The following is a 26,490-nucleotide window of genomic DNA, read 5'->3' on the forward strand; positions in this document are numbered from 1 at the left end:
AAAAAAAAAGGTTTTTAGTTTCATACTCCTAAAAAAGGACCTTCAGAATATTTTTTAAATGATACTTTTGGAACTATAAACACGTAAAGGGATAAAAGAAATGGGTCATTCATGAACCTATACCTGTTCGTCGCTGCAACTTGTACAATAATTCAAATATTAATTAACTTTGGTCTTATATGTGTCGCGACTTTCTACTAGCGACGACCAAGAAGACCTATAAGTAGATATATCCTTTCACTGTTACACTTATTTAGTTAAAAAAGTCCACAAATTTTGAATTCAATAATGGGGGTTGTCTTCTCGGCTTTCGTTCTGTTCTTCACCATCATCACAAGTTTCTTCTCCACTCTAACAACATCTGCTTCACCAGCTCTCCATCCAGATGAATGTATTTAATCAAAATATTGATTCTTATAATATCAAAGGTCAGTATCCATAATTTCTCCATACATAAACTCGATAATATTTATGCAGTGAAAGCGCTTGGGGAGATAGCTACTACACTTGGAATCAAGAGACTCAACCTAAGTGATGGAGATCCTTGCCTTTTGAAAACTCTTAAACTCGATGTTGTTTCGAGTCCGAATTCAGATATGGAAAACATCATTCTTTGTGATTGTAGTTTCAACAACAACATGACATGTCATATTATAGAACTGTGAGTGTGAATCTTTTATCTTCAATTATCAAATCTTTATTTTCTGATGATTTTTTTTTTTTTTTTGGAGAAATCACAGAAAACTCAAGTCCATAAGTCTTTCAGGGAAACTCCCGCCTGAGTTGGCCAAACTTAAGTATCTCCAGAATATGTGAGTCTGGAATTTATTTACCGAATCGTAGATTAGTTGTTGGTTTTAAAAACCATGGTTCATAATCTACAGTTTTTATGTAGAGGAAAACCAAGGTTTTGAAAACCGACCGGCCGGTCAAACCAGTCCGACTGTGACTCCTTTAGTAAGCCAGTTCGGTTTGATCCAAAACCCAGATATACTAAAATCTGACCCCCTCTCAAAACTGATAAATCTGGTGATCCTAGTCAGTAATATGTTTCGCAAAATAAGGAAAATTTTGATTAGGTTTCAATTTAATTTAGGGTTTTATAGTTGTTAAAAAAATTAGCGTTTTATATCAAGTTAATTAACCATTACTAGTAGCCGTCAATTTCCTTTATTTTTAAAAAGAAAAAGACCAAAAAATCCTAAATGCCTCTCATATACCATTCTAATCATCTGACTTTTTTTATTGCCACAAGGATTTGATATTGCACTTGTAAGAAAAAGTTAGTATGACTACTCCAAGGCCACGAAATATTAATATATTACTTTTTGTTCAGCAAATTCTGATAAGCATCGTATATAAAACTATATTTTACAATTTATTTTTACTAGTTAATATTTTAATATATCATTGTTAAAAAAGTGTTTTTTTAGTTTGCCATGTTTTCATCTATTTCGCTATGTATTCAAGTTATTTATTTTGGGATGTTAAAACATTTATATATATAAGATATATGATTATACTATATATATTATAATTTAAAACTTAATTAGACCGGTTGAACAGGTCCGACCAGCCAACCAGTAATCACACCGAATTAATGTTCGGTCCGATTTGAAAATCGAGAAAAAAAGTTAAAAGAATAATAAATTATGAAAAACTCTCAAGTGAATGCGTAGCCTTTTCATTAAACAAACAAATAGTCATTCGTGATATTTTTCTGTAACAAAAGTGATGGTTGATCTGTCTAACATGGAGATAAATCAAATTTAAAATGTATTAACTTTTCGAAGTTATCGTTTATATGATACCACATTACAAAAGTACAACCTCTTACCTAGTATCCATAATTGTCAACCAAAAATATGAGGATTAAGTTGTTAAAAAATTTAAAACACAATTCGACTTTGGGATTAATTCAAAACAGAATAAACAGAGATTCGAACTTCTTTTAGTCTGGAATCTCCCATGTGAACATTTTATAGTGTGTTTCTGCTCTTTTTGGTAGAGTCTTTTGCCGAAACTACCTTTCTGGCTCAATCCCAATGGAGTGGGCTTCATTGCCGAACCTCACTTCCATGTCAGCTCTCTCTCTCTCTCTCTCTCTCTCTCTCTCTCTCTCTCTCTCTCTCTCTCTCTCTCTCTCTCTCTCTCTCTCTCTCTCTCTCTCTCTCTCTCTCTCTCTCTCTCTCTCTCCTTGTAACCTTCATGATCTGGTAGGTAATTTTTGCGCTTTCTTGCAGCTCGCTCTGCGCGAATCGTTTGTCTGGGCCATTGCCACCGGGTTTACAAAACTTCAAGAGTCTGACATTCCTGTACGTCTCATACCTGTACCCTCTAGGAGTGTAACTTCTAATCGTTAGTCTAGTATTAAATTAATGTGATGGATTTGTCAGAGGGGTTGAAGCCAACCAGTTCTCTGGTCCGATTCCTGATGAGCTTGGTAACTTGACCAACTTAAAAAGATTGTAAGATTCTCTTTGCATCTTAACTATTATTGTCCGAAACCACAAAAAAGATCTTTTGTTTAACTGAAATAGTTAAGTATTTAGCTATAATCTCTTCTCTAAAACTGGGTTTTGCAGGGACCTTGTGTCCAATCAATTTACAGGAAGCCTTCCTAGCTCTCTTGCTAGACTGGTAAACCTTGAGACATTGTAAGTTATTGCTGCACTTAGCAACTACAGTTTTTAAAAACTTTGAGATTTTGTCCTTGGCCTGCAAGGAAGTGAACTATCTGTTTGTTTACACTATGCAGTAGGATAAGTGACAATAACTTCACTGGCATCATCCCAGAATATATTAGCAACTGGTCTCAGCTTCAAAGACTGTAAGCTTTTTCATAATCACTAAATGTAACTAATCTCTCTTACAGTTTATGTTTTAATATCATCTTTTTTTGGCAAATATGATCTTCAGAGATCTACAAGCAAGTGGACTGAAAGGACCTTTTCCTGACGCAGTGGCCCGCCTAGAAAATCTAACTTATCTGTAATTAACTACCTCGAACTAATTGATCAGCTAAAGGACCACTGAAATGAATATACTGACTTCTAATATTCATTTTCAGGTTTATTAGTGATATGACCGGGATAAACTCTTTTCCTAATATATCTAGCCAAGTCATCAAAGACCTGTATGTGTGTTTTCAATGAAGCATATTGTATTTGAGGATATCAAACTAAAAACTCCGTCTCTGTTTCAGGGTTTTGAGGAATGTGAGTATGTCTGGTAAAATTCCTTCTTACATTTGGAGTAAACCAAACTTGAGATCTCTGTAAGTTTGTGTTGAAATCTGAAAAGACTTATGCAGAATTTACTCAAAGATGTTCACACCTTATGTTGTTTTCTGCAGTGATTTATCGTTTAACAAGTTGACCGGTGAAGTTCTTGGAATAAACCCAGTACCAAAATTTACGTAAGACGCATATAATGTTAAGATATATAACACATAATCACACACGGATGATTTATAGTTTTGATGTGTTGTTACAGTTACTTGACTGGCAATATGCTTTCCGGGGAAATTAAATCTGGTGTTTACCTCAACAGCAGATCAAATATGTACGTTTGAGCCTTCCCTTGTTTACATGGCTTGAGAAATCTTTCAACATGTAAACTAATCTTTTTAGCAAAAAAAAAAAAAAAAACATGTCAACTAATCTTCTTGTTGGTTTTTCTACAGTGACCTCTCTTATAACAATTTCTCATTGCCGTCTAGCTGCCAAGAAAGGAGGTACATACGTACATATTTGTTGATAAAATGCTCATATTGAAGTTGATGTTCTCAATTTGTATTGGATCAGTAACATTAATACATACCGGAGCTCATCCTTAAAGAACACTTTGTAAGTTCACTCTTCTGCGTTATCATCTGCAACAAGAATGCCTAAAACTTAGTACAAATCTTTTGCAAGTTTTCTTCTGATCAGATGCCTAAATACTATGATCATTTTTCCATACAGAACTGGTCTTCTTCCATGCGCTGGTCCAATCACTTGCAAGCACTGTAAGCTCATACTGAGAATTTGACCCACTCACTTTTGTTAATTCCATTTTTTATTGATAGTGATAATCGTTTTTGATTGTAGATAGGCGATCACTACATATAAACTGTGGTGGGGAAACTGTGACTGTTACAAACTCTATTGGTAAAATCACTTATCAAGCTGATAACATTGATCAGGTCAAAGCCGCTACAAATCAGCACTTCAAAAACTGGGGAATTAGTAACACTGGTGACTTTATGGATGATAATATTGATGATGATACGTACATCGTTTCAACTAGTTTGACACTACCTGGAGATTCTCCTGATCTTTATAAGACTGCACGTCGATCTGCTCTCTCTCTAGTTTATTATGCGTTTTGCTTGGAAAATGGAGAATATAATTTGAAACTCCATTTTATGGAGATTCAGTTTTCAGATCAAGAACTATATAGTCGTCTAGGTAGACGCATATTTGATGTCTATGTTCAGGTATAGCGTTATTGTTTACTGAATAATTGCGTTTTATTACCTAACTAAGTTGCTTAGAAGATTGAATTTCATTTCCTTTTGTCCCTTTTCTCCTCTGATAGGGGAAATTGTTCTTGAGGGATTTTAACATCAGACAGGAGGCTAATGGCACTCTGAAGTCTATTGTGAAAGAACTGAAAGCTGTTAATGTGACTGATCATAAGTTAGAGATTTGGTTGTATTGGGCGGGTAAAGGGACAACGCTCATACCCAAAAGAGGAAACTATGGTCCTCTTATCTCTGCAATCTCCTTGTGCCACAGTAAGTAACATTTCTCCTCTGCTTGAGAAAACTTAAGACTATTCTTGTTACCTATAAATAATATTCGTGTTTCAAAATTTCAGGCCTGGAGCAACATTGTGGAGGTCCCATAAGATAAATAAATAAATACTTTGTTACAAACTTCTTTCTCAAGATTGGTGTATGCATTAACACTTTTAGGGTCTCATTTGCAGTGGAGAAAACCAAACGTCACATCAATTATCCACTAATTTTTGGGGTAACAGGTCCCTTGGTAGCAATTATTTTCTTGGCTTTGGGATTCTATGCTCACAGAAAATGCAGACAGGACAAGAAAAAGAGAGAAAGAGGTATCAAAGCTCACAAAGTTTATGAATCCATTACTCATATTTTCTCATAGCATTATTACTTATGATTTTCTACTTGGCAACTGATCACATTATATAGACCTGAGAGCACAGGGTCTGCAAACTGTTTGCTTTACATGGAGGCAACTGCAAGCTGCAACAAACAATTTTGATGAAGCCAACAAACTTGGAGAAGGAGGTTTTGGATCTGTATTCAAAGTATACTAAAAGCCATGCCAAGTTCTTCTCAAATAAGGCTGTTTATTTGGTCTTTGATATGGCTGAAACTTAATGCAGGGAGAGCTGTCAGATGGAACTATTATAGCAGTGAAGAAGCTTTCTTCCAAGTCATGCCAAGGAAACCGTGAGTTTGTGAATGAGATAGGCATGATCTCAGGTCTGAATCATCCAAACCTTGTCAAGCTTTATGGATGTTGTGTCGAAAAGGATCAACTGCTGCTCGTGTATGAGTACATGGAAAATAACTCCCTTGCTCTTGCTTTGTCCGGTAAATCAAAGTCATTCAGCTTTTCTTTTCATTTTGAGTCTATTCCAAGTGGACATATCATGTGAAGCAACATCATGGTCTCTTCCATTTCCAGGAAGGAGCTCCTTGAAACTGGACTGGGCAGCAAGAAAGAAAATCTGTGTGGGAATCGCAAGAGGGCTTGAATTTCTCCATGAAGGAGCTGCGATGAGAATGATTCACCGTGACATAAAAACTCCCAATGTGCTTCTAGACGCCAACCTTAATGCAAAGATATCTGACTTTGGTTTAGCTAGACTCCACGAAGAAGAACACACTCACATTAGCACCAAAGTTGCAGGAACCATGTAAGTAGTATTGTTTAAACACACCATGTTAAAGAAATTTGATGTCTTTTCTTAGTATGTCTGAAAACATGAAAACCCATCTTTATGGAACGGAGGTAGTATAACAGTCTGTTTTCAAGCTCTGAATATGTCTTCATTTCTCTTATGATGTAGCGGCTATATGGCTCCAGAATATGCTTTAATGGGTCACTTGACCGAGAAAGCAGATGTTTACAGCTTTGGGGTTGTGGCAATGGAGATTGTTAGTGGGAAAAGTAATACAACACAAAAAGGAAGCGATGACAATGCACCACTTATTAAATGGGTAACTGTGCAGCTTTCTGCTCTCTCTTTTGCCTTTTTTTGTCCTCGGTTCTATAGTTTAATCTATGACTCCTTTGACAATAAGTTTAACATCCATCTCAGGCCATGACACTGCAACAGAAAGGGGACATAATGGAGATAGTAGATCCGAAGCTCGAAGGTGAGTTCAACAGCCTAGAAGCGGAGAGGATGACCAGAGTTGCTCTTGTTTGCACAAATGCAACTCCTTCTTTACGTCCACTGATGTCAGAGGCTGTGAAAATGCTGGAGGGGGAGATGGAAATACCACGGATTATGTCAGGTCCTGCCGTGTATGGACATGATTTGAACTTTTCAAAGCTGATGGAGATGCAAGAGTCAACATCCATGTCTGGCTATGGTCTGTCCCCATTTAATCAAGAATCAGCCACCTCAAACTCCACAGCAGAGTTTTCTTCTTAGTCATTGGAGTATCAAAGGCTGTGAACATTGCCTTTTCTCTTGAATTAACTTCAAACTCCATATCATTAAAAGTTGTTTGAAACCTTACGTTGGAATATATATAATTTATGCTTACCATGAAAGTTCCTAGTGTTTAATCTTGGTCAGATCATATCTGGTCACTATATCTTTCTATCTCATGCGTATAAAAGCTGCTGAAATTAATTGTGAGGATCATATACTTAAATTAACTTCAAAGTCCATATCATTAATTAAAAGTTGTCTGAAACCTTTTTTTTTTTATTTTGGTTATCTGAAATCTCACGTTGGCTATTATATATCTATGTATCTTTCCATGAAAGTTCCTAGTGATTAATCCTGGTCAGTTCATATCAAGTCTCGATATCTCCCTTATCTCCCTGCGTATAAAAACTGCTGAAATCTATTTTCCAAAGTTGATAATGAAACATGCATGAAGCTGTAGGCTGTAACTGTTCACTATTGCAGATTGAACAATAATTGGAGCTTGCTCAATAAATGCAGCTCGTACAATACTCCTTTATTATCTTTGGCTACAACTGTAAGTCTGTAACGCTGCTCTATACTAGCAGACTAGGGGACGACCAAGACCTTAAACGTAATAATACGAAATATTTCATTTTTACAAAGTTCAATTAAAAAAATTCCATTTCACAATTATTTTGTCTCTTCTTCTTGTTGGTAAAGATTGTGACTAACCAACCAAGTCTACATAATCTATATCGATGATGTGGATCGTCTTCTTCTTCTTCATCATCATTACAAGCTTCTTTGCGACTCTAACGACATCCACTTCTCCAGCTCTCCATCCAGATGAACGTATTAAATCAAAATCTTGATTCTTGTAAATATTAAAATTCAAGATCAATATTCTTTTTCTTATATGAACTTGAAAACTTGTGCAGTGCATGCGCTTGGGGAGATAGCTACTACACTTGGTATAAAGAGAGTGAACCTAAGTTACAAAGACCCATGCGTTTCACAAAGTCTAATGATCATCAAACAAGTTGATTGGAATCCGGTGCTGAACAACACCATTGCTTGTGATTGTAGCTTCAACAACAACATGACATGTCATATTACAGAATTGTGAGTGTTAATTTCTTTTTCTTTTTTTTCACTCTCTTATTTACTTCTTTAGTTTGCTTTAATTTCGACAAATGCAGAAGTCTCGTGAATTTAACTCTTGTGGGGAAAGTTCCACCTGAGCTAGCCAAGCTTCGACATCTCCGGTCAATGTAAGTCCAAAGGTTTGATAAATTTAACAAACCTTTTACGTTACAAGTAGAAGTAGAGGGTGAAAAAGATCATCTAATGTGCGATAGGTTAAAGAGAAAGTATGTTCATGTGTCAGACTCAGGGGTTTAGTGGGAATTAGATTTTTGTTGATTGTTAGAATTCTTAAATTCTGATTATAAAACTTGTTATGACATAAATTTTAATGCATCTTCTAAAATATACAACACTTTCTACAAATTTAACAAAATTTTATAAAAAAATAACATCTATATGCAAATTTAACATAATCTCTCAAAATCAACCTAACTCTATCAAAATCTAAGTCCCACTAGTTTCTATGGATTTTGCTAAATATTTTTCTATTTTTACTACAAGAACTCACTACTTAAAACCAAGACAAAAAAGGATTTGCAGGGTAGTCTTAAAGTAAAGTTTAAAACTTGATTGATCAACAAAACCTGCAGCCACTAGCCAGAGTATCTCTACAAAGAGAAACCTAACAAAAGTTTCTTACGAGTTTTTTTTCTCTTACTTGTAGCGACTTATCCGCCAACTACCTTACTGGCACGATTCCACCCGAGTGGGTTTCAATGCCATATCTCACTTTCATGTTAGCTCCCTCTCTTTGTCTCACTCTGATGCTTCATCTTCATGATTTTTACGAATAACTTTGAATATTCTCGCAGCTGGCTCTGCGGGAATCGTTTGTCTGGGAATTTACCAACTTGGTGGCAAAACTTCAAGAATCTGAAATTCTTGTACGTCTCTGAATGTTTCCCACATCTGTGGCTTTTGATTACTAATTTCAAGCTTACAATTTCCAAATTTAAGTGGATCGGCTCTAACCATTTATATATAGTGAATTATTTTTCCAATTACCAATTTAGGAATTCATTCGTTCATTAACATTCTCCTCAGGCTCAAGCGGAGACAATTATGTGAAAAACATCCACGGAATGCCCCAACATCAGGTGGTTCTGATACCATGTTAAACTCGGACCAACCCGACTTTAACATGGTATCAGAGCCAGTATGCCTAACTATTAAAAAAAGTTTAGACACGATACACACACTCTTATAATTCAGCCAAAAAAGTGGTTTGTGCTCTCGGACTCGATAATGTTAGTCTGCGAGATTAACGGCTTGAAGGGCTATTATCTCGAGGAGAGTTTTGGATTATGTAGAGATTAATGGACCATAAGTTTTAGTGTCTAAAGAGTGCGTGAATATAAGCTCCTACATCGAAATCTTTAGCGAGACATAAATACTATATAAAGGATTTGGACCATTTCATTTATGGTCAGTTGGAATCCCATGAAATTTAACATTGATTCAACTGATATTGTGGTGATGAAATTTTCAGAGGGATTGAAGGCAACCAGTTCTCTGGTACAATTCCTGATGAGCTTGGTAACTTGACCAAGCTTGTAAAATTGTAAGACAATCTTTGGCTTTGCATGCAGATATTCAAATCAGTTTTGATATTTTGCATCTAAATGTTTGGTTTAATGCCAAAAATGTACAGTGGTAGATCTTATCTGAAACTTGGTTGTGCAGGGATCTTGCATCTAATCAATTTACAGGAAGCTTGCCTATCACTCTCGCTCGACTAGTAAACCTTGAACAACTGTAAGTTGTTGTCTTCCAATGAAATGAAAAATTTTAAACGATTTTTGCCTATTTTTTGAAATTGTTTTATGACCACCTAGATTGAACTGAAACATAATTTAAAGCTTTCTTGCAGAACACTTATTATATATACTTCGTAGTATATGTAGTTTGGTTGTGAAATTGATCTTGACACTTTCCAAACGCTTGCTCTTTAGTTAAGCATGTGGAAAGAATAGTCCAGAAAATCATATTTAGTTGTTTGTAGGTTTTTTTCTATGTTACAAAAAAAGTTGTTTGTTTTTATTTTTGCAGTTGGATAAGTGACAACAAGTTTAGTGGAACCATTCCAGCGTATATTGGCAAGTGGTCTCGGCTTAGAAAGCTGTACGTAAGCTTTGTCCCTTCATTGCTAATTTTTAATTTCTCCTTGTGTTTCTGCTTATGTGCGGTCTAAGAGCATCTCCAATGTATTACCCCATTTTTTACTCCAAAATGGTGCAACACTAAAATGGAGTAAGGTTTTACTCCAATATATTACTCCATTTTCTACTCCAAAAATAATATTTCTTAAATAATTTCATTTTTATTTTATTAATAATTGCAAATAAAATCTTATACTTATAAAAATTTACCAATTAATCCCAATTATTTTATGTTTACGATAATAATTAAAATATAAATTATTTGAATTAAATATTTATTATTAAATAGTACAAGAAATCATTAAAAAAGACAACATATATATAGGTTCAACAATGAGCATTAGAATATTTTTCCCACAAATGATCAACTAATGCATTTCGTAATGAAAAATGAGCTTCTTTATCTTTGATATTCCTAAATCGAGCAAGAAAATTTTGAAATCGGACATTTTCATCTTCTGCAATTTCGATATCTGGAGGTGGAGCTTCTCTTCCAAGTTCAATTGGTGCATCAAGTTCACGCTCATCTTCAATTATCATCTTATGTAAAATTATACATGTAGTCATATGTCATGTAACACATTTTTTTTCCAAAAACGAACAGGTCCTTTGACAATAAAAGATTCAAAGGACCATTTTATAAATAAAAAAAGTTCAACTCCAAAATGGAATAATGGGTAAGATTACTCCATAAATGGAGTAACCCTAGCCATTACTCCATTTTCAACTCCAAAATGGAGTAGGGTTGGAGAAGATTTTACTCCATAATGATGTTTGGAGTTGAAAATGGAGTAGGGTTGGAGATGCCCTAACATGTATCAATAATGGTCAGCAGATTTCTACACGCGAGTGGACTGAAAGGACCTTTTCCTGATGCAGTGGCATGCCTAGAAAATCTCATTGATCTGTAACTGACTTCTCTTTCATAGATTAGCAAAAGAACAAACTGCACTCATGTTTTAAGGATTATATATATATATTCATATGCGCAGGAGAATAAGTGATACCACTGGGATAAACTCATTTCCAATTCTATCCAGCAAAGTCATTGAAACCCTGTAATTTATTTTTCCACCGAAACTTATGGTTTCTTCAGTCTTCATTGTTTATTAGAAATTTTCAAACTAATGGTGTCTCTGTTCTGTGTTCCAGGATTTTGAGGAATGTGGGTTTGTCTGGTCCAATTCCTTCTTACATCTGGAATTTGCCAAACCTAACTAGACTGTAAGTTCTTTGTCATTTCTGCGTTTAAAATGCCTTGAGTATACAATTTTGTTTATTTACAAGTATGTCACAGCTAAAACGTATATTGAACTTTATTTAACTATATACCAAAGAATATTGATTTACAAGTTGTTTAACGCAGAGATTTATCGTTTAACAAGCTGACTGGTGAAATTCAGGACATACAAAAAGCACCAAAACTTAAGTATACGTAAGTAGTTACAATCCAAGATTTGAGTATGTTAACCCAAGATTGAGAATCATTAATTTTCTTTTAGCTACCTGACTGGCAACATGCTTTCCGGAAACGTTGAGTCTGCTTTTTTAATCAACAACAAACCAAATATGTACGTTTGACCTGCTTGTATGGCTTGAAAAAAGTTGCCATGCATGCCAACTAATACTCTTCTCGGTTCTCTTCAGAGATCTCTCTTATAACAATTTCTCTTGGTCATCTAGTTGTCAAGAAAAGAGGTATGAACATGAAATGGAACATCTTTAAATCTTATATTTTATAACCTGATAATGTTGAAGTTTCTGTTGAATCAGTAACATTAACACATACCGGAGCTCAATTTTGAAGAATAATTTGTAAGAACAAGAATGGATTATATTTTTGAATGGTTTGAATGTTTGTTGCTATATGAGATACCTAAATGTTTTTATCGTTTGTTCATACAGAACTGGCCTTCTTCGCGCTGGTCCAGTCAACTGCAAGACCTGTAAGTACATGCATTCAATACTGACATAATGGTTTTTTGTTAAATCCCACTCTTTCTACTCATTGTTGATTGTAGATCAGAGATCAGTACATATAAACTGTGGTGGAGAAGATTTAAAGATTACAAACTCTTTCGGTAAAATCACTTATCAAGCTGATAACAGTAAAACCAATGCCGCAACAAATCATCACCAGCAAAACTGGGGAATCAGCAACACAGGTGACTTCACCGATGATGCATATGTTGATGACACGTTCATCATTTCAACTAGTTTAAGACTATCTAAAGATTCTCCCTATCTCTACAAAACCGCGCGTCGATCTGCTCTATCTCTGGTTTACTATGCATTTTGCTTGGAAAATGGAGCCTACAATGTGAAACTCCATTTTATGGAGATCCAGTTTTCAGAGAAAGAAGTATACAGTCGTATAGGGAGACGCATATTTGACGTTTATGTTCAGGTAAAGTGTCACTATATTTGATTAAAGAAGTTCTTTAACCAAGCTTGGAAGATTGAAGTCCATTTCCTCTTGTTATTTCTCTCCGATGTTAGGGAAAATTGTTTTTGAGGGATTTTAACATCAAAGAGGAGGCTAACGGGACTCTGAAGCCTGTTGTGAAAGAGCTGAAAGCTAATGTGACAGACCATTTGTTAGAGATTCGGTTGTATTGGGCCGGGAAAGGGACAGCCCTCATACCCAACAGAGGAAACTATGGTCCTCTTATTTCTGCTATCTCCTTGTGTCACAGTAAGAACCCTTATTATCTGCTCTTAAAACTCCATATTGTATGACTATCTCTATTCTCTGCTGCAGCAACTTTACTCCTTCACATTGAGTTCTCTTCACTCTGAAGTGTCCATAACTACAAATTATCTCCTTCATCTTCTTCACACTGGTTCCTACCTCCTAAATGACAATATTCTTATTATAAAATTTCAGGTCTGGAGCCACAATGTGGAGGTTGTTCTTACACAAAGAAAAACTACTTTGTTAAACATGTCTTTCTGTAGATTGGTTTCTATATATATATATATATATTTACACTTTCTAGTGTCTCATTTACAGCGGAGAAAATAAAACATCACATTAGTTTTCCCCTAATCTTGGGGGCAACAGGTGTCTTGGTAACAATTACTCTCTTAGCTGTGGGAATATATGCTCGGAGAAGATGCCTTAAAGACAGTAACACAATAAAACGAGGTATCAGAGATTCAAAGAGTAGGAATCTATGTTTGTCTTCTTGTTAGCATTACTAATGATTTTCTACTTGGTACCTGATCCCAATAGATCTGAGAGCAGAGGGTTTGCAAACTGTTTGCTTTACTTGGAGGCAACTGCAAGATGCAACAAACAATTTTGATAAAGCCAACAAACTTGGAGAAGGAGGTTTCGGTTCTGTATTCAAAGTATACTAAAACAATTCCCAAACTCTTCTCAAGTAATTTTATTCTGTTTCTTGTTTTTTTGATATGGCTGAAACTTAATGCAGGGAGAGCTGCCAGATGGAACTATCATAGCAGTGAAGCAGCTTTCTTCCAAGTCATGCCAAGGAAACCGTGAGTTTGTGAATGAAATAGGCATGATCTCTGGTCTCAATCATCCAAACCTTGTCAAACTTTATGGATGCTGTGTAGAGAAGAATCACTTGATGCTTGTGTATGAGTACATGAAAAACAACTCCCTTGCTCTTGTTCTGTCTGGTAAATAAAAGTTATTCAGCTTTTCTTTACGTTTTTACATGTTATCACATGTTAAGTGACATCATTTCTCTTTGGTTTGCCAGGAAAGAGCTCCATGAAACTGGACTGGAAAACAAGACAGAAAATTTGTGTTGGAATCGCAAGAGGGCTAGAGTTCCTCCATGAAGGATCGATGATCAGAATGGTTCACCGTGACATCAAAACTCCTAATGTGCTTCTAGATGCTGACTTAAATGCAAAGATATCTGACTTTGGATTGGCTAGACTCCATGAAGAAGAACACACTCACATTAGCACCAAAGTTGCAGGAACCATGTAAGTACAGAACATAAGACAAACATCACAAAAAAAAAATTATCTCATTCTTGGTTTTTTTTTTTTTTTTGTAATTTAGGGGATATATGGCTCCTGAATATGTACTATGGGGTCAACTAACGGAGAAAGCAGACGTGTATAGCTTCGGAGTTGTGGCAATGGAGATTGTTAGTGGGAAGAGTAATACTAAACACAAGGGAACTGCTGATCACCTCTCACTTCTTGATTGGGTAACCTTTCTCTTTTGTCCCTTTGATGTCTACAAGTTTTCTTTATTGAAACATCTTTTTGTTTTTTTTTTGATCAAACTCAGGCGCTGTCACTGCATCAGAAAGGGAACATACTGGAGGTTGTAGATCCAGTTCTTGAAGGTCATTTCAATAGAAAAGAAGCGGTGAGGATGATCAATGTTGCTCTTGTTTGCACAAACTCATCTCCAGCGTTGAGGCCAACAATGTCAGAGGCCATGAAAATGCTGGAGGGAGTGATCGAGCTAACACAGGTTTCGTCAGATCCTGGTATATACGGAGACGACTGGAGCTTGTTAAAGCTGAGAGATATTGATGATACACATGGAAGCTCGAGCACGTCTGGTGTGACCGATCAAACAAGAACAACAACGAAATCATCTGTTTCTGGTTGTGATCTCTACCCGTTATACCCTGAATCCATGACCCTAAACTCCACAGTAGAGTATCATTCCTCATCACTGTAATATCAAAAGCTTTTATTCCTCACTACTAGATCAGTTTGAATAGAACCAAAATATAAATGTTTTATCTAATTCGATGGTGATTTGTTTGAAATATGTTTATTAGAGATTACAAGGAAAATATGTCTACTCAAATCCACAGCATAACCATCATTCTCCAAGTAATCTAAAACCTTGCATACCTTATCGAATGTCTCAATAATAAATAATAATATATTGAGAAACAGTAAAGAAGAAACTGTTATGTGTTTGTCGGACGAACTGGTTTATTATTAGTCCATGTGAGTCCTGTTACTTCTTGCTCAAGGCAAAGAGAGGACTTTCGTGGTGCCAGTGTTTGCATGGTGAGTGAGAGGGCTCCATGTGAGATGAACCTGCAGCTTCCTTCCACTCCAATGTCTAATTTCATTTGGTTTTGACGTGAAATCCAAGTTTAAATTGAGGTTTGATTTTGTTGGTTCGAGTAAACCGGGTCGGTCAAGGCAAGAGTGACCGGTAGTAATCTTTAGACGCAGCGTTTTGAAGCAATGTCGTGAAATTCACTCTAACCACGAATTTCACAGATTATTTGTGTGTGTTGTTGGGGACTTGAGAGCCATTCACTCAAGACAGAGAGGAGAGAGGAAGAGAGACACATGAAGACTGCCTTTCTTACCGAACACACTCTTCAACTCTAAATCAGGTTTCTTCCTCTCTTCTGTTTCTAGTTACTTGTAAACATCGTGATTTTTAACTTCTTCTTTTTTTTTTTCTGGGTTTTCAAGGCTACTGAATAAATAAAATTACAATGTGTAGATGATTCCGAGTTCCTCGTATCATCATATGTTTTAGATTTGTGGAAAACTCGTATAGTATTTGATAAGACACATTTGGTTTTACTTAGAGAAAGTTAGATGCTTCAAGCCTTGGTCTTATGAATAACCCAAGGATTTGGTAAAAAGTTTATGACTTTCTATGATTTTAGGAGTTGTGTAACTGAGCTTACTACAAAAGTGATTCTCTTTTCTTTCTTACTCATTGGAAAGGTTCCTTTTTTGGTCAGTATATTGTCAGGTGGCAAAACAAAAGCAATGGCTATGGTGGTGTCAGGTGGAAAGATGCCACTTCACGCCAATGCTCTTCCTCTAAGTATCATCAACACCAAAACAAGAGTCCGAAGTGTATCCACAGTTCCCTTGTTCTCACCTGCTTCTCACAGCCCTTCCAGCTCCCTCTCCATCCGCTTCAAGCTCTCACCGCGAGTGTCCCGGTCTCTCTCTGTGGTATCTTCTGTTCTGTCAGAGGACAGAGCTACCGGAGTTAGTGGCTCAGGGGGGACAGATGCATTCAAGCTGACATACTTGGAGGTGGGGGTCGTCTTCACATTGTGTGGTTCTTAGAGCTTCAACTTCAAGCTGACATGTCTTTGTTTCGTGAGTTAGGGAAATAGCTGGCTATGGGAAACGAGTGGACTGAGAATCTTGGTTGATCCTATTCTCGTGGGTAATTTGGACTTTGGCATCCCATGGCTCTATGATGCTGCCAAGAGATTTTTGAACGGCTTCAAGGTAACAACACTTGTTCTGTATTGAAATTCATTCATCATCCTTGTGATTGTAAGTTTCTGAGACTTTTGTATATGATGCAGCTTGATGATCTCCCTGAAGTTGATTGCCTGCTCATAACTCAAAGCCTTGATGACCATTGCCATCTAAACACCCTCAGGCCACTTTCCAAGAAATCTCCAGACGTAAAAGTGATTGCAACTCCAAATGCTAAGCCTTTGCTGGATCCTCTTTTCAGAAATGTAAGTGACTTAGGGTATTCTCATTTCTTCATCCCTATTCGAACTTAAAATGAGAGATTGGTTTACTGTGGTTAGATCACTTATCTGGAACCTGGAGAGAGCTACGAGCTAAATGCAAGAAACGGCTCTAAGGTTCGAGTCAAAGCCACTGCAGGACCTGTCCTCGGTCCACCATGGCAACGCCCTGAAAACGGGTAAAAAAGAACTCTCATCAAGCTTCCAACTCTCTATTGATATTTTTGATTTATGCTTCTGTGTTGTCCTCAGATATCTTCTTGCTTCCCCTGAAGATCAGATATCTCTCTACTACGAACCGCACTGTGTATGCAACATGGAACTTCTGAAGAATGAAAGAGCCGATATTGTAATCACACCGGTCATCAAACAACTTCTCCCACAGTTTACTCTAGTTTCTGGCCAAGAAGACGCTGTCCAGCTCGCCAAAATCTTAAAAGCCAAGTAAAATAATCATCCCTCTCTCTCTTTGGTTTATCCATGTAGTCTCAAGAAAATGTATATAGCACTCTTGCATTACTTGGACTGTAGGTTTATTGTGCCGATGCAAAACGGAGATCTTGATGCAAAGGGGATTTTAGCAAGTATTATTAAGAAAGAAGGAACGATAGAGTCATTTAAGGTGCAGCTTTCTTAACCAAAATATGGAAACATAATCAATGTTTTGTTTTATTTAAGACCAATAATGGGTGATAATGGCTTGTTGTGTGGTTTGTGGATGCAGGACTTATTGTCTAGAGAGCTTCCCAAAGCTCAAGTGTTGGAGCCCATAGCAGGCGTGCCGCTAGAGATCTTGCCTCCAACGTCAGACGTTTAGAATGTAACGGTTACATGAACATGAGGATACACATGTAAATATATTAGGCATTTTGTTGTTTTATTTTTATGTAATGAACGATGATTATTATTACTATGTGGTGATTATTTATGATCTTCGTGTTACCACTGTTTGTGAGACGATGATGAGATAGGCGTTGCTGACCCTAATTTGGGTTTCGGAAATTCACACCATTAGTTTTTTTAAAAAAATTAAGAGGTTTGGGTTTGTAATTTCGTCTAAGGTATAACTCAAACGGTGTAATTTAATTTTCTTTAGGATAATAGACTTTTCTAGTTAACTTGTAGTTGTATGTGTTTTTCATTAAAAAAAATTGTAGATAATCTAATCGTTTTAACTACAAATTTAACTCATTTAAAATTATTCTTTTCAAACCACCTATGCGAACCTTACTCCATGAAAAAAATCTGAGAACCTTACTTGCATGATGTTTGAGTCCCTTGTTTAGGAATATCAAATGGATTATCTAGGTTCAAATAATAATGTCTAACTAGATTTTTTTCTAGACATTGATAGTTCAATTCCAAAGAAAACTATGGCTAAATCAAACTTAGACTAAACAATTTAAATGTTATATAAAAGAGAGTCAAACTTTCTCGGTGAAGAACATGAAAAATCGAAAACTAATTTTAGCAATATTTAGTGGATCTATTAACAATTTTGAATATACCTAATTGATAGAAAATCTGTAATTCTTTTTATATTACAAATGATTTTTCTGTTTTTATTTAGATAAGTTTTGAAATTATATTTAAAACTACTTTATACTAAACCGAATAAAATTTTAAATTGTATGTACTTCTTGTTACACATATAAACCGGTTTAGTGATGTTCTCGTTAATTACATTATTATAGTTATTTGGTAGTAAATTTTTAATGTTATTTGTTGTAAAATGGATAGTAAAAAATTTGGCATTTGATTTTACACTCTTGGTTTACTAACATATAAACACCTAATTATGCAGAGATTGGGATGCGGTAGTTGAAAGATGAAACCAAGTTTTATTGGTATGAGAGATACAAATATAATTATTGGGTAAACAAAATTTAGTGGGCTCGTTATTTCTTCTAATTAAATGACGTGAAGCCTAGTAGAGATAATACCAGCGGCATAAACCGTAAATATTAAAAAAAATTAGGATTAATTTCTAATTGTACTTCAATTTTAATAGATTAATGATAATATTGTCAAAATTCATATAACATATGAAAGTTATAATATATTAGATAAATGTTACTTTTGAAAAGAATTATATAATATATACAACTTGAATTTTTTTTTTTTTTTGATGAAATATCAAATTTATTAACATAACGAATAAACAATGTACTTTGTCAAAAGACATATTAAACATTTTGACCGAAACTTTTTTACTTAGTAAAATGAAACATATTCCCCGAAAAAGAAAAGCATATGCTCTCTCGATTTCAAGAACAAGGACATGATGATATAAGGAAACCCTGGAAAAAAAGGGGAAAAAATTAAAGAACAGAAAGTCAAAGAATTTGTCTGTCTGGAAATGAAAAAAGGATCTAATTAGCAAACTACAAGACCAGTCAAACCTAAGAATCTTCTTGATATCACACACAACAAAATATATATAAACAAAAAAAATTAATAAATAAAAAAAAATAAAAAAAATCTGAAAACGCGGTTTCTACGATTATTGGAGTCAAAACCAGCAATGGTGTTGGTGAGAAGCTAAATCGAACAACAACAACAACAACAAAAAAAGCTCGAAACTTTCTTCTTCTTCTTCCTCCTCAATCAAACTCACGAACCCTAGACGACTTCATCGCCGCCTTTAGTCATGGAGAATCGTAAAGGAGGAAACTTTAGCGTACCCAGCTCGGAAGCTTTGACCACGACGCTTCGCAATGCGATCCAAGCTCTGGGTCGTGGTTTCGATGTCACATCCGATGTGAGGCTTCTTTACTGCAAAGGAGCTCCTGGGTCGAGACTTGTTCACATCGAAGAGGGACAAAACAGAGATCTCGAATTGTCCGATGGGTTTCTTCTCCCTAATGTCCCAGTTGATATCGAGTGCTCCCCAGGCGAAGAAGGCTTACAAAGAATCCCTGTTTGCACCTTCCATGAGGTGATTTTGTAGCTTAGGATTCTTAAGTCTTGGTGTTGAAAAATGATATTCTTACATTAAGCTGCCTTTATGTCTTTAGGATGTTGTCTGATTTGATATTTAACCTTTGGACTTATCTAAATTTAGATTTAAGCCATGTTTTGTCTTTTGTCATGGTGCCTGATCTGATATTTGTGGAACCACTAGCTCACAGTAACCTTTGGACATTTCCAAATTTAGAAGCTTGGGACAATTGGTGGATTTGTATTTTAATTTGTTTTTCTTTTTGTTTTGGCAGATGGCAGCAGCTTTTAACGAGATATCAGGTGTCAAAGGGAACATACCACTCGGATGCTTTAACGCTATGTTCAACTACACTGGCTCTTGGCAAGTAGATGCAGCTTCCACAAAGTCTCTTGCAGTCGTTGGATACTTTAATCGGCTTTATGAAGTCAAATTAGCAAAGCTTACATTGTTTTTGCGCAATGAGATCAAACGCGCCGTGCCTTCCTCATGGGATCCTGCTTCCTTAGCTAGGTATACTATGTTCCCTACAGTTCTATATCTTGTGGTTGTAGATTCTGATGATTCTCTCCACTTGTTTACTCCTTTGATACAGTTTTATAGAAAACTACGGCACTCATATTGTAACCTCTGTGACGATTGGTGGAAGAGACGTGGTGTACATCAGACAGCATATGTCTTCTCCTTTACCAGTATCTGAAATCGATAACTACGTCAATGACATGAGGAAGCACAGGTTTCAAGATGCAGAGAGTCAATCTATCACCGGACCGTTGAAATACAAAGACAAGGTTAGACAAGGCGAGATTACTCTTTTGTAAACAGAGTTTAGTTTCTTTCTGTAGCTGAAAGAGCTCTCTCCTGTAGGATATTACAGTAATATTTAGGAGAAGAGGAGGAGACGATCTTGAGCAAAGCCACACTAGATGGGCTAAGACAGTACCTGCAGCTCCAGACATTATCAACATGACTTTTACTCCTATTGTCTCTTTGCTGGAAGGTGTGCCTGGTCTAAGGCATTTAACTCGTGCTATCGAGCTTTATTTGGAATGTGAGTTTCTATTTTTTTTTTTTTTAAGAAAACATCTTTATATTTGAATCTACATTTTTAGCATTCTTACAAACATAAAAATCTATTTACCAGATAAGCCTCCTATCGAAGATTTACAGTACTTCTTGGACTTCCAAATAGCTAGAGCATGGGCTCCTGAGCAGAGTAACCTCCAACGTAAAGAACCTGTGTGTGAATCTCTTCAGTTCAGCTTAATGGGTCCCAAACTATTCGTCAGCGCTGATCAGGTAAACACAGAGCAGAAGATTCTTTCGGTTTGGTTTATCGTTAGGTTTAGGCTTGGACATTCAGATATTCGTTTCGATTCGGTTATATCTGGTATTCGTTAGGATCCATTTAAAATCCAAGGAAGCAGGTAGTATTTGGTTAGGTTTAGTTTCAGTTTGGTTTTGTTATAGATATTTGTTTATGTTATACTCCATTCGTTCCAAAATAGAACGAAATAGATGATGTTTTTGATGTTTCAAAATACATGATGTTTTTATATTTTAATATCAATTTTATTTTATTGAAAACCGTGTGACCAATGATGTTTTATAATTTTTTTAATGATTGGCTAAATTAGTTTTAGTTTTTATTTAAATGCTGCTTTTTAGTAAAAAAGTGTATGTATAAAAATCATATTTCATAAATTTGGATATCCATTAGATTCTTGATTCGGTTTTGGTTCCATTTAAATATTTTGGATATAGAAATATAGGAGTTGTTTGGGTATTGATCCGCTTTCGGTTTTTGGATAAACTGAACATATTGATTGCATATGGGTGTATTTTCAGGTAACGGTTGGGCGTAAACCGGTCACAGGACTCAGGCTAAGCTTAGAAGGAAGCAAACAAAACCGTCTCTCTATCCATTTACAACACTTGGTCTCTCTCCCCAAGATATTGCAGCCACATTGGGACTCTCACGTGCCTATCGGTGCACCGAAATGGCAAGGACCAGAAGAGCAAGACAGCCGCTGGTTCGAGCCTATCAAATGGAAGAACTTCTCACACGTAAGCACCTCGCCGATAGAACACACCGAGACGCACATAGGAGATCTTTCCGGCGTTCACATTGTCACCGGAGCTCAGCTCGGTGTTTGGAACTTCGGATCAAAGAACGTTTTGCATTTGAAACTACTCTTCTCTAAAGTCCCTGGTTGCACTATAAGACGGTCTGTTTGGGACCACACGCCGGTTGCTTCCACGGGGAGACTCGAACAGGGAGGTGCCTCTACATCGAGTAGTTCGGGTGAGGAGAAGAGAGAAGACTTGTCGGGGCAGGCAGGGAAGCTGGCTAAGATTGTGGACTCGTCTGAGATGTTGAAAGGACCACAGGATTTGCCTGGACATTGGCTTGTGACTGGAGCAAAGCTAGGCGTTGAAAAGGGTAAGATTGTGTTGCGTGTGAAGTATTCGTTGCTTAATTATTGAGAGGTTTTAGAAGATGAGATCATGTTTTTCCGACAGCATTCTTTGCACAGCGAATCTTTCTTGTACATGGTTTCGTAAGCAAGCAACCGCTCGGTTGGGTTCGGTTTGGTTCGACTTTTAGAGTGCTTTGGTTTTGTATTGGTTGACTATTAAGTTTTGGTCCGGTTTGGTTATGTAGACGACTTTTATTATCAAGTCGGAGATGTAAATTTTTGTGTGATTTAATTTCAACACATGGAGGATGTAAGGACGTTTCATGTCACGTTTCTATGAAATTTGCATGCCTTTTATCGTTTACTCATTTAATCATTACAAAAGAAAATCAAAGATGGCTTCGAGCTGGTACGAAGATCAGGTGACTCTTGAAGATCCGGTGATGGTTTCGACATGCTGGAACGACAATCATGCAGAGGTTACCAGTGAAACAAATTAACATTCATGTCTCAGCATTTTCAATTTATGTTGGATCAGGGCCGGATCTTAATCAACGAAGAGTTTCTCCAATATGCACTCCCATGCTTATAACTTATGATGTTAAGTCAGGTTTGTGGGCTTACCCACGATTGCCTGAGGGCTGAGGCCCTGAGCTTGTAGCCGCTCCTGAGCTCAAGTAACATAACCAAAACGTACGAGAAATTTTGGTGCACCTGGAGATAGATTGAGGTATGTCTCTGTACCAAAATATCCCCCATAAACCAGACGAATTCAATGTAAACGGTTCCTAAAAGTTAGTATACCAACTAAACATATGGTTTAACAATTAGGAGTAAATCATTTAAAATCAGACATCAATAAGAATCAAGAAATTTATAGTGGTGAAATTGGGTTCGATTTTTTCCGGGTTAGTTTGGTTTTGCACAATCATTGGTCCCTGTGTTTCTTTAGGTGACAAGTTACTGGAAGCAACATGTTAAGTGTGTTCTACTTTATATCGTGACTATAATAGCAATTCCTATGAACAATGTGTATGAATATATATAGAAATGGTTGATTTTCAAATTTATGCCAAAAATATAACATATGAAATGACAATACACGAGAAGATACACACATTAGTTTGTGGAACTTCTTTTAGTTTCTTTTTTATTTTTCTCATCAGTTTTCTTCAAAGCCGTGCCAGCCCTGAGATATCCATAGGGTAAGCGTCTGAAGGCGACTCTGCCTTGTACGATCTCCTTGCGATAACAATGTTTGCAGCTTCAGTTGGGTGAAACGCGTCCCAGAACACATACGCGTTTCTGTCTCTACATGGTCTTTGTCCCGGTAAACATGTGATCTGACCAGCATTTCTTCCGATACCACAACATCCAGCATTCGTCACTCTAAACCCTGAAGAAAAAAAACATTTCCGACAAAACCTATATCAAGTTCGGTTTCTTCAATAATAAAAAAAACAAAACCACATGTGTATCAGTGTATATACCAAATCTAGACGGGTTCTTGATCATGTCCTGGAAAATGTCATAAGCATTGATGTATGTGAACTTCGCATCAGGGTGGTTGTTGTTGAGCTGATCAACCAGAGACCGTAGCTTGCTGTTGAAGATTTGGTTTGCTGAGTTGATTCTTTCGTCGCAAGTCCTACTGTCACGACTACGTGCGAGCGCGTTAGGACTACAACCGATTGCGCCGATTCCTATCAATGCAAACTTCCTAGCCCCATAGTTGTATAGTGCCTACACAAAGCTTGTAATTTTATGTTAATTAATTATCTAATATTGACATAAAAATAGAGTTAGGTAGACAAGCCATATTTAGATGAAACGTACGTTAAGCTGAGTGCTGTAGCGACTGATGAGATCGTTAGCGTATTGTTCTGGTGTGAATTGTCTGCTAGAGGAGTAGAACGTAGGCATGAAGTAGTTATTGAGGTAGTCATTGCTTCCCATACCAACAGAGTAAATGCATCTCTTGAGGTAATCTGCTGCTTGAGTCTCGCCTCCTAGCAGACTCACAACCTGCTGCACCGTGTTCTGGTAGTTCCTAACTTGCCCACTAAAGCTTATCCTTTGTCCCTTCATTTTACAAGAAAGCAATTAAAAAAATTAGAATTTTTCTAATAATATTCAAGGGTAAAAAGGTTTATATATGTTTAGTTACCAATTGTCGGCCGGTTTCATCTCTGATTCCGGCAGCTGCAGATGCGTAATTAACTCCTGTGAGTATTTGCCGACCTCTCACACTATTGTACGCAGGAATGTAATCATTAAATCCAAGTAGCTCAGCTTCATTATGTCACAAAGAAAGGTCAAAACCATATTAGCCTAGGACTTGTAACATTTTAGTCACATTAGATTATGTAACAAGATTGTTATAAAAGGATACGTACCGATCTCGTCAACGGTGGTTCTTCCGTTGGAGAAACGGCCAGTGGGGCCGCCAAAATCGATGCCGTAAGGGAAGTAATTTGCTCTTGCAAAAGAAACAAGACCGTTGTTGTTTCCATTGTCAACCAAAGAGTCACCAAAGATGAAGTAACATGGAACTTGTTGTGCTTTTGTTACACTAAACGCTAAACCCAACAACACAAACACTACACACCATTTCCTTAAGTTATAACTCTCCATTTCAAAACCAAAATCTGTCGAGTGACAAAAGAGATTGGAAATGGAAAGTGGAGTGATGTGAAGAAAATCTGTAGAGGTTGTGTGTATTTATATGCGTAGCATTATTAATGTTATGTACTCACTTTAACATTGGTGGCTTCAATGAAAAAAAATCTGTTTTTGTTCTCATCCATTGATCAAAATTAAATACTAGTACTTATCTCTTTAAACTTTGTATGTGCCGACAACCGCATCGACAGCAATCACAGACTTAAGAACGTCATTATATTTAGCTCAAAAAATATCATCATTGCTTTAAAGAGTTGAAGTGATAAACTGTACGTTTAGGTATTTCATATTTGGTTCGGTTTGATTTGAGAGTTTCCTTTTTGAGTATTTAAAGTTCAAAATATAAGAATCATTTGCATATTGAAAAAAAAATCGGATTAGTTTTAGTTTGGTTTTTGGTTTGGTTTGAATAGTAAAGTAAGTCCATATAAAACTATGAAGAAACAAAAACAGAAAAGAAAAAAATTTGAATGTTTTCTAGTAATATCAAAACTCAACAATTCTCATACCAGTAAAAAGCATATGCTACCTCTGATATATATCTCTACTTACCATAATACTAATTTTGATATTTGGATGAAGAATTTTATCGTCTAAATCTCTTAAAAAAATTGTAAAGATATTTTGCAGCGTAATCTGAGAAGACAAAAACGCGTACGTAGGTTTTGACAAAGTCACTTGTGCTTCCGAAGTAGAGTTTATTCCACGTACAAAATCCAAACTTGGTCAATCCGTCAACTAAAATCATTTTATATAACAAATGAGATATAAAATCGTGATAGATCGTGTATTATTGGTGTCACTTGCTGTGTGTATATATCTATATATAATTATAAGATTTCAATTATTTAGAATGGAGAGGAAAATTGGTGAAAAGAAAACAGATGAAGAATTAGGTTTGAGCATTAAATGAAAAAGTGGGTTCTTCGTGAATAAATCAACGACTTTGTATCATAAATTGACCAGGCCCAGTGATGCTTCCATGTCTCCTCCAACTCATTCAATTTAAGATCGTAGGTGAAACTCTTAGCATAGGATAATAACACATTTATTATATTATATCTTGCATGATATACGGTGAATTTCCATGTATACAGCTGTCTGGAAACCTCATATTGGATACTAGAGTAGTTTAGGATCCGACTGAAACTCAAACGCGTTGGCGATTCACTGGTTCTTCAATATATCAAAATACATTTACCATCCAACGCTAAGCGATTGCCATATTCCCCTATTAACCAAATGTATTACCACTTTGTAACTAAATCATTATGGACTTAGTAGTGACAGATACATTTGCCCTTAAATGATTTCTTCACAAAGGTCATGGTCATAACAGAAGTCATATTTTCAAAACACCAATATGTAGATTCTAAGTATGTATAAGATTAAATGTAAAGGCATAAAACTTTTCTAAGATATATCTAGAAGACAAGTGATCATTCAATCTTTCGACTGTCATTAGTCTCAATCATATAATCATAAGAAGAAGAAAAACAAGGTATATTAATCAACCAAAAACAAGACGTTTGAATTATACTCACTTTTTGAGATTAAGATCACAATCAAGTAATGATTGATAACTATTTAAGCTTGAATTTTAAATATCTCATTATATAATTTATATTAGAGCATGTACGTAATTAATATAACGTAGGATGAGAAGAAATAACTACGAGATTTTCATGACCACGTAAGATGAACTGAAAATGTAATATGGATGAGATAGACATTTGGATTGTTTGATTCGGTCACTTTTTGGTTTATGTGATATTATGACTTTGTCACCAAACTGTACCTAAAATTATTGGTTTGGGTTTGGTCTGATTTGATTTTTTTTTAAACACTGAATAATTATGATATTACAAATTACAGAAATATTACCGATGATTCTAATGCCGACAATTTTATCTGCTTCATGGGATTCACGTCTGACTGCATCACTTGAGACCCCCTATCGGATCCACATTTGACGGTACTCCTCGCGCCATGCTACG

At 36.1% G+C, this 26,490-nt stretch overlaps 4 protein-coding genes across 8 annotated transcripts; 3 read left to right on the plus strand and 1 right to left on the minus strand.

Moving 5' to 3' along the window:
• The first annotated feature begins 79 nt into the window (after positions 1 to 79).
• On the plus strand, positions 80 to 6,806 carry LOC106427581 (probable LRR receptor-like serine/threonine-protein kinase At1g29720). The gene is made up of 25 exons (XM_048737924.1): positions 80 to 391; positions 478 to 661; positions 741 to 812; positions 2,009 to 2,080; positions 2,244 to 2,315; positions 2,397 to 2,468; positions 2,586 to 2,657; positions 2,759 to 2,830; positions 2,920 to 2,991; positions 3,071 to 3,136; positions 3,206 to 3,277; positions 3,356 to 3,418; positions 3,496 to 3,564; positions 3,686 to 3,736; positions 3,807 to 3,848; positions 3,966 to 4,009; positions 4,092 to 4,480; positions 4,582 to 4,780; positions 4,864 to 4,884; positions 4,975 to 5,109; positions 5,207 to 5,325; positions 5,404 to 5,614; positions 5,709 to 5,940; positions 6,094 to 6,244; positions 6,346 to 6,806. Exons 1-25 carry the CDS (start codon positions 289 to 291, stop codon positions 6,682 to 6,684), a joined length of 2,994 nt encoding a protein of 997 aa, XP_048593881.1. The 5' UTR covers positions 80 to 288; the 3' UTR covers positions 6,685 to 6,806.
• A 463-nt stretch (positions 6,807 to 7,269) lies between these two features.
• On the plus strand, positions 7,270 to 17,392 carry LOC111198519 (probable LRR receptor-like serine/threonine-protein kinase At1g29720). 5 transcript variants are annotated; one of them, XM_048737923.1, is made up of 30 exons: positions 7,293 to 7,521; positions 7,608 to 7,791; positions 7,869 to 7,940; positions 8,480 to 8,551; positions 8,628 to 8,699; positions 9,305 to 9,376; positions 9,499 to 9,570; positions 9,865 to 9,936; positions 10,810 to 10,881; positions 10,967 to 11,032; positions 11,127 to 11,198; positions 11,341 to 11,409; positions 11,477 to 11,545; positions 11,622 to 11,672; positions 11,748 to 11,789; positions 11,880 to 11,920; positions 11,996 to 12,381; positions 12,474 to 12,669; positions 12,862 to 12,882; positions 12,988 to 13,104; positions 14,322 to 14,331; positions 15,277 to 15,331; positions 15,533 to 15,582; positions 15,692 to 15,995; positions 16,071 to 16,196; positions 16,277 to 16,435; positions 16,511 to 16,629; positions 16,703 to 16,894; positions 16,982 to 17,072; positions 17,175 to 17,392. In XM_048737923.1, exons 1-30 carry the CDS (start codon positions 7,428 to 7,430, stop codon positions 17,265 to 17,267), a joined length of 3,111 nt encoding a protein of 1,036 aa, XP_048593880.1. In that variant the 5' UTR covers positions 7,293 to 7,427; the 3' UTR covers positions 17,268 to 17,392. The 5 variants fall into 5 exon arrangements, with proteins under 5 accessions (XP_022545865.2, XP_022545866.2, XP_022545868.2 ...); XM_022690144.2 differs by lacking the exons at positions 15,277 to 15,331; positions 15,533 to 15,582; positions 15,692 to 15,995; ... (4 more) ...; positions 16,982 to 17,072; positions 17,175 to 17,392 and adding exons at positions 13,210 to 13,328; positions 13,412 to 13,622; positions 13,706 to 13,937; positions 14,017 to 14,167 and having other exon boundaries at positions 7,270 to 7,521; positions 12,988 to 13,122; positions 14,251 to 14,743; XM_022690145.2 differs by lacking the exons at positions 10,810 to 10,881; positions 15,277 to 15,331; positions 15,533 to 15,582; ... (5 more) ...; positions 16,982 to 17,072; positions 17,175 to 17,392 and adding exons at positions 13,210 to 13,328; positions 13,412 to 13,622; positions 13,706 to 13,937; positions 14,017 to 14,167 and having other exon boundaries at positions 7,270 to 7,521; positions 12,988 to 13,122; positions 14,251 to 14,743.
• A 1,551-nt stretch (positions 17,393 to 18,943) lies between these two features.
• On the plus strand, positions 18,944 to 22,175 carry LOC106389385 (MACPF domain-containing protein CAD1). The gene is made up of 6 exons (XM_013829616.3): positions 18,944 to 19,388; positions 19,666 to 19,904; positions 19,987 to 20,182; positions 20,259 to 20,442; positions 20,536 to 20,690; positions 21,240 to 22,175. Exons 1-6 carry the CDS (start codon positions 19,101 to 19,103, stop codon positions 21,876 to 21,878), a joined length of 1,701 nt encoding a protein of 566 aa, XP_013685070.2. The 5' UTR covers positions 18,944 to 19,100; the 3' UTR covers positions 21,879 to 22,175.
• A 677-nt stretch (positions 22,176 to 22,852) lies between these two features.
• On the minus strand, positions 22,853 to 24,671 carry LOC111197711 (GDSL esterase/lipase At1g29670). The gene is made up of 5 exons (XM_022690149.2): positions 24,208 to 24,671; positions 23,979 to 24,103; positions 23,648 to 23,893; positions 23,302 to 23,554; positions 22,853 to 23,207 (listed from the first exon to the last, which is right to left on the minus strand). The coding sequence occupies exons 1-5, from the start codon at positions 24,443 to 24,445 to the stop codon at positions 22,984 to 22,986; spliced, it is 1,086 nt and encodes a 361-aa protein (XP_022545870.2). The 5' UTR covers positions 24,446 to 24,671; the 3' UTR covers positions 22,853 to 22,983.
• Between the last annotated feature and the right edge of the window lie 1,819 nt (positions 24,672 to 26,490).

Source organism: Brassica napus, chromosome A8 (genome assembly GCF_020379485.1).
Source record: "Brassica napus cultivar Da-Ae chromosome A8, Da-Ae, whole genome shotgun sequence".
NCBI classification, from domain to species: Eukaryota; Viridiplantae; Streptophyta; class Magnoliopsida; order Brassicales; family Brassicaceae; genus Brassica; species Brassica napus.

Bases quoted from the DNA above. Each gene is read 5' to 3' on its own strand.
- LOC106389385 (XM_013829616.3), top strand. From the start codon at position 19,101: ATGGAGAATCGTAAAGGAGGAAACTTTAGCGTACCCAGCTCGGAAGCT. The intron at 19,389-19,665 runs GTGATTTTGTAG...TTGTTTTGGCAG, and splicing joins CTGTTTGCACCTTCCATGAG to ATGGCAGCAGCTTTTAACGA. The intron at 19,905-19,986 runs GTATACTATGTT...CCTTTGATACAG, and splicing joins GATCCTGCTTCCTTAGCTAG to TTTTATAGAAAACTACGGCA.
- LOC106427581 (XM_048737924.1), top strand. From the start codon at position 289: ATGGGGGTTGTCTTCTCGGCTTTCGTTCTGTTCTTCACCATCATCACA. The intron at 2,992-3,070 runs GTAATTAACTAC...ATTCATTTTCAG, and splicing joins CTAGAAAATCTAACTTATCT to GTTTATTAGTGATATGACCG. The intron at 3,137-3,205 runs GTATGTGTGTTT...TCTCTGTTTCAG, and splicing joins AGCCAAGTCATCAAAGACCT to GGTTTTGAGGAATGTGAGTA.
- LOC111197711 (XM_022690149.2), bottom strand. From the start codon at position 24,445: ATGGAGAGTTATAACTTAAGGAAATGGTGTGTAGTGTTTGTGTTGTTG. The intron at 24,104-24,207 runs GTACGTATCCTT...GACATAATGAAG, and splicing joins AACCACCGTTGACGAGATCG to CTGAGCTACTTGGATTTAAT. The intron at 23,208-23,301 runs GTATATACACTG...TTTTTTCTTCAG, and splicing joins CAAGAACCCGTCTAGATTTG to GGTTTAGAGTGACGAATGCT.
- LOC111198519 (XM_048737923.1), top strand. From the start codon at position 7,428: ATGATGTGGATCGTCTTCTTCTTCTTCATCATCATTACAAGCTTCTTT. The intron at 11,546-11,621 runs GTACGTTTGACC...GGTTCTCTTCAG, and splicing joins ATCAACAACAAACCAAATAT to AGATCTCTCTTATAACAATT. The intron at 11,673-11,747 runs GTATGAACATGA...CTGTTGAATCAG, and splicing joins TCTAGTTGTCAAGAAAAGAG to TAACATTAACACATACCGGA.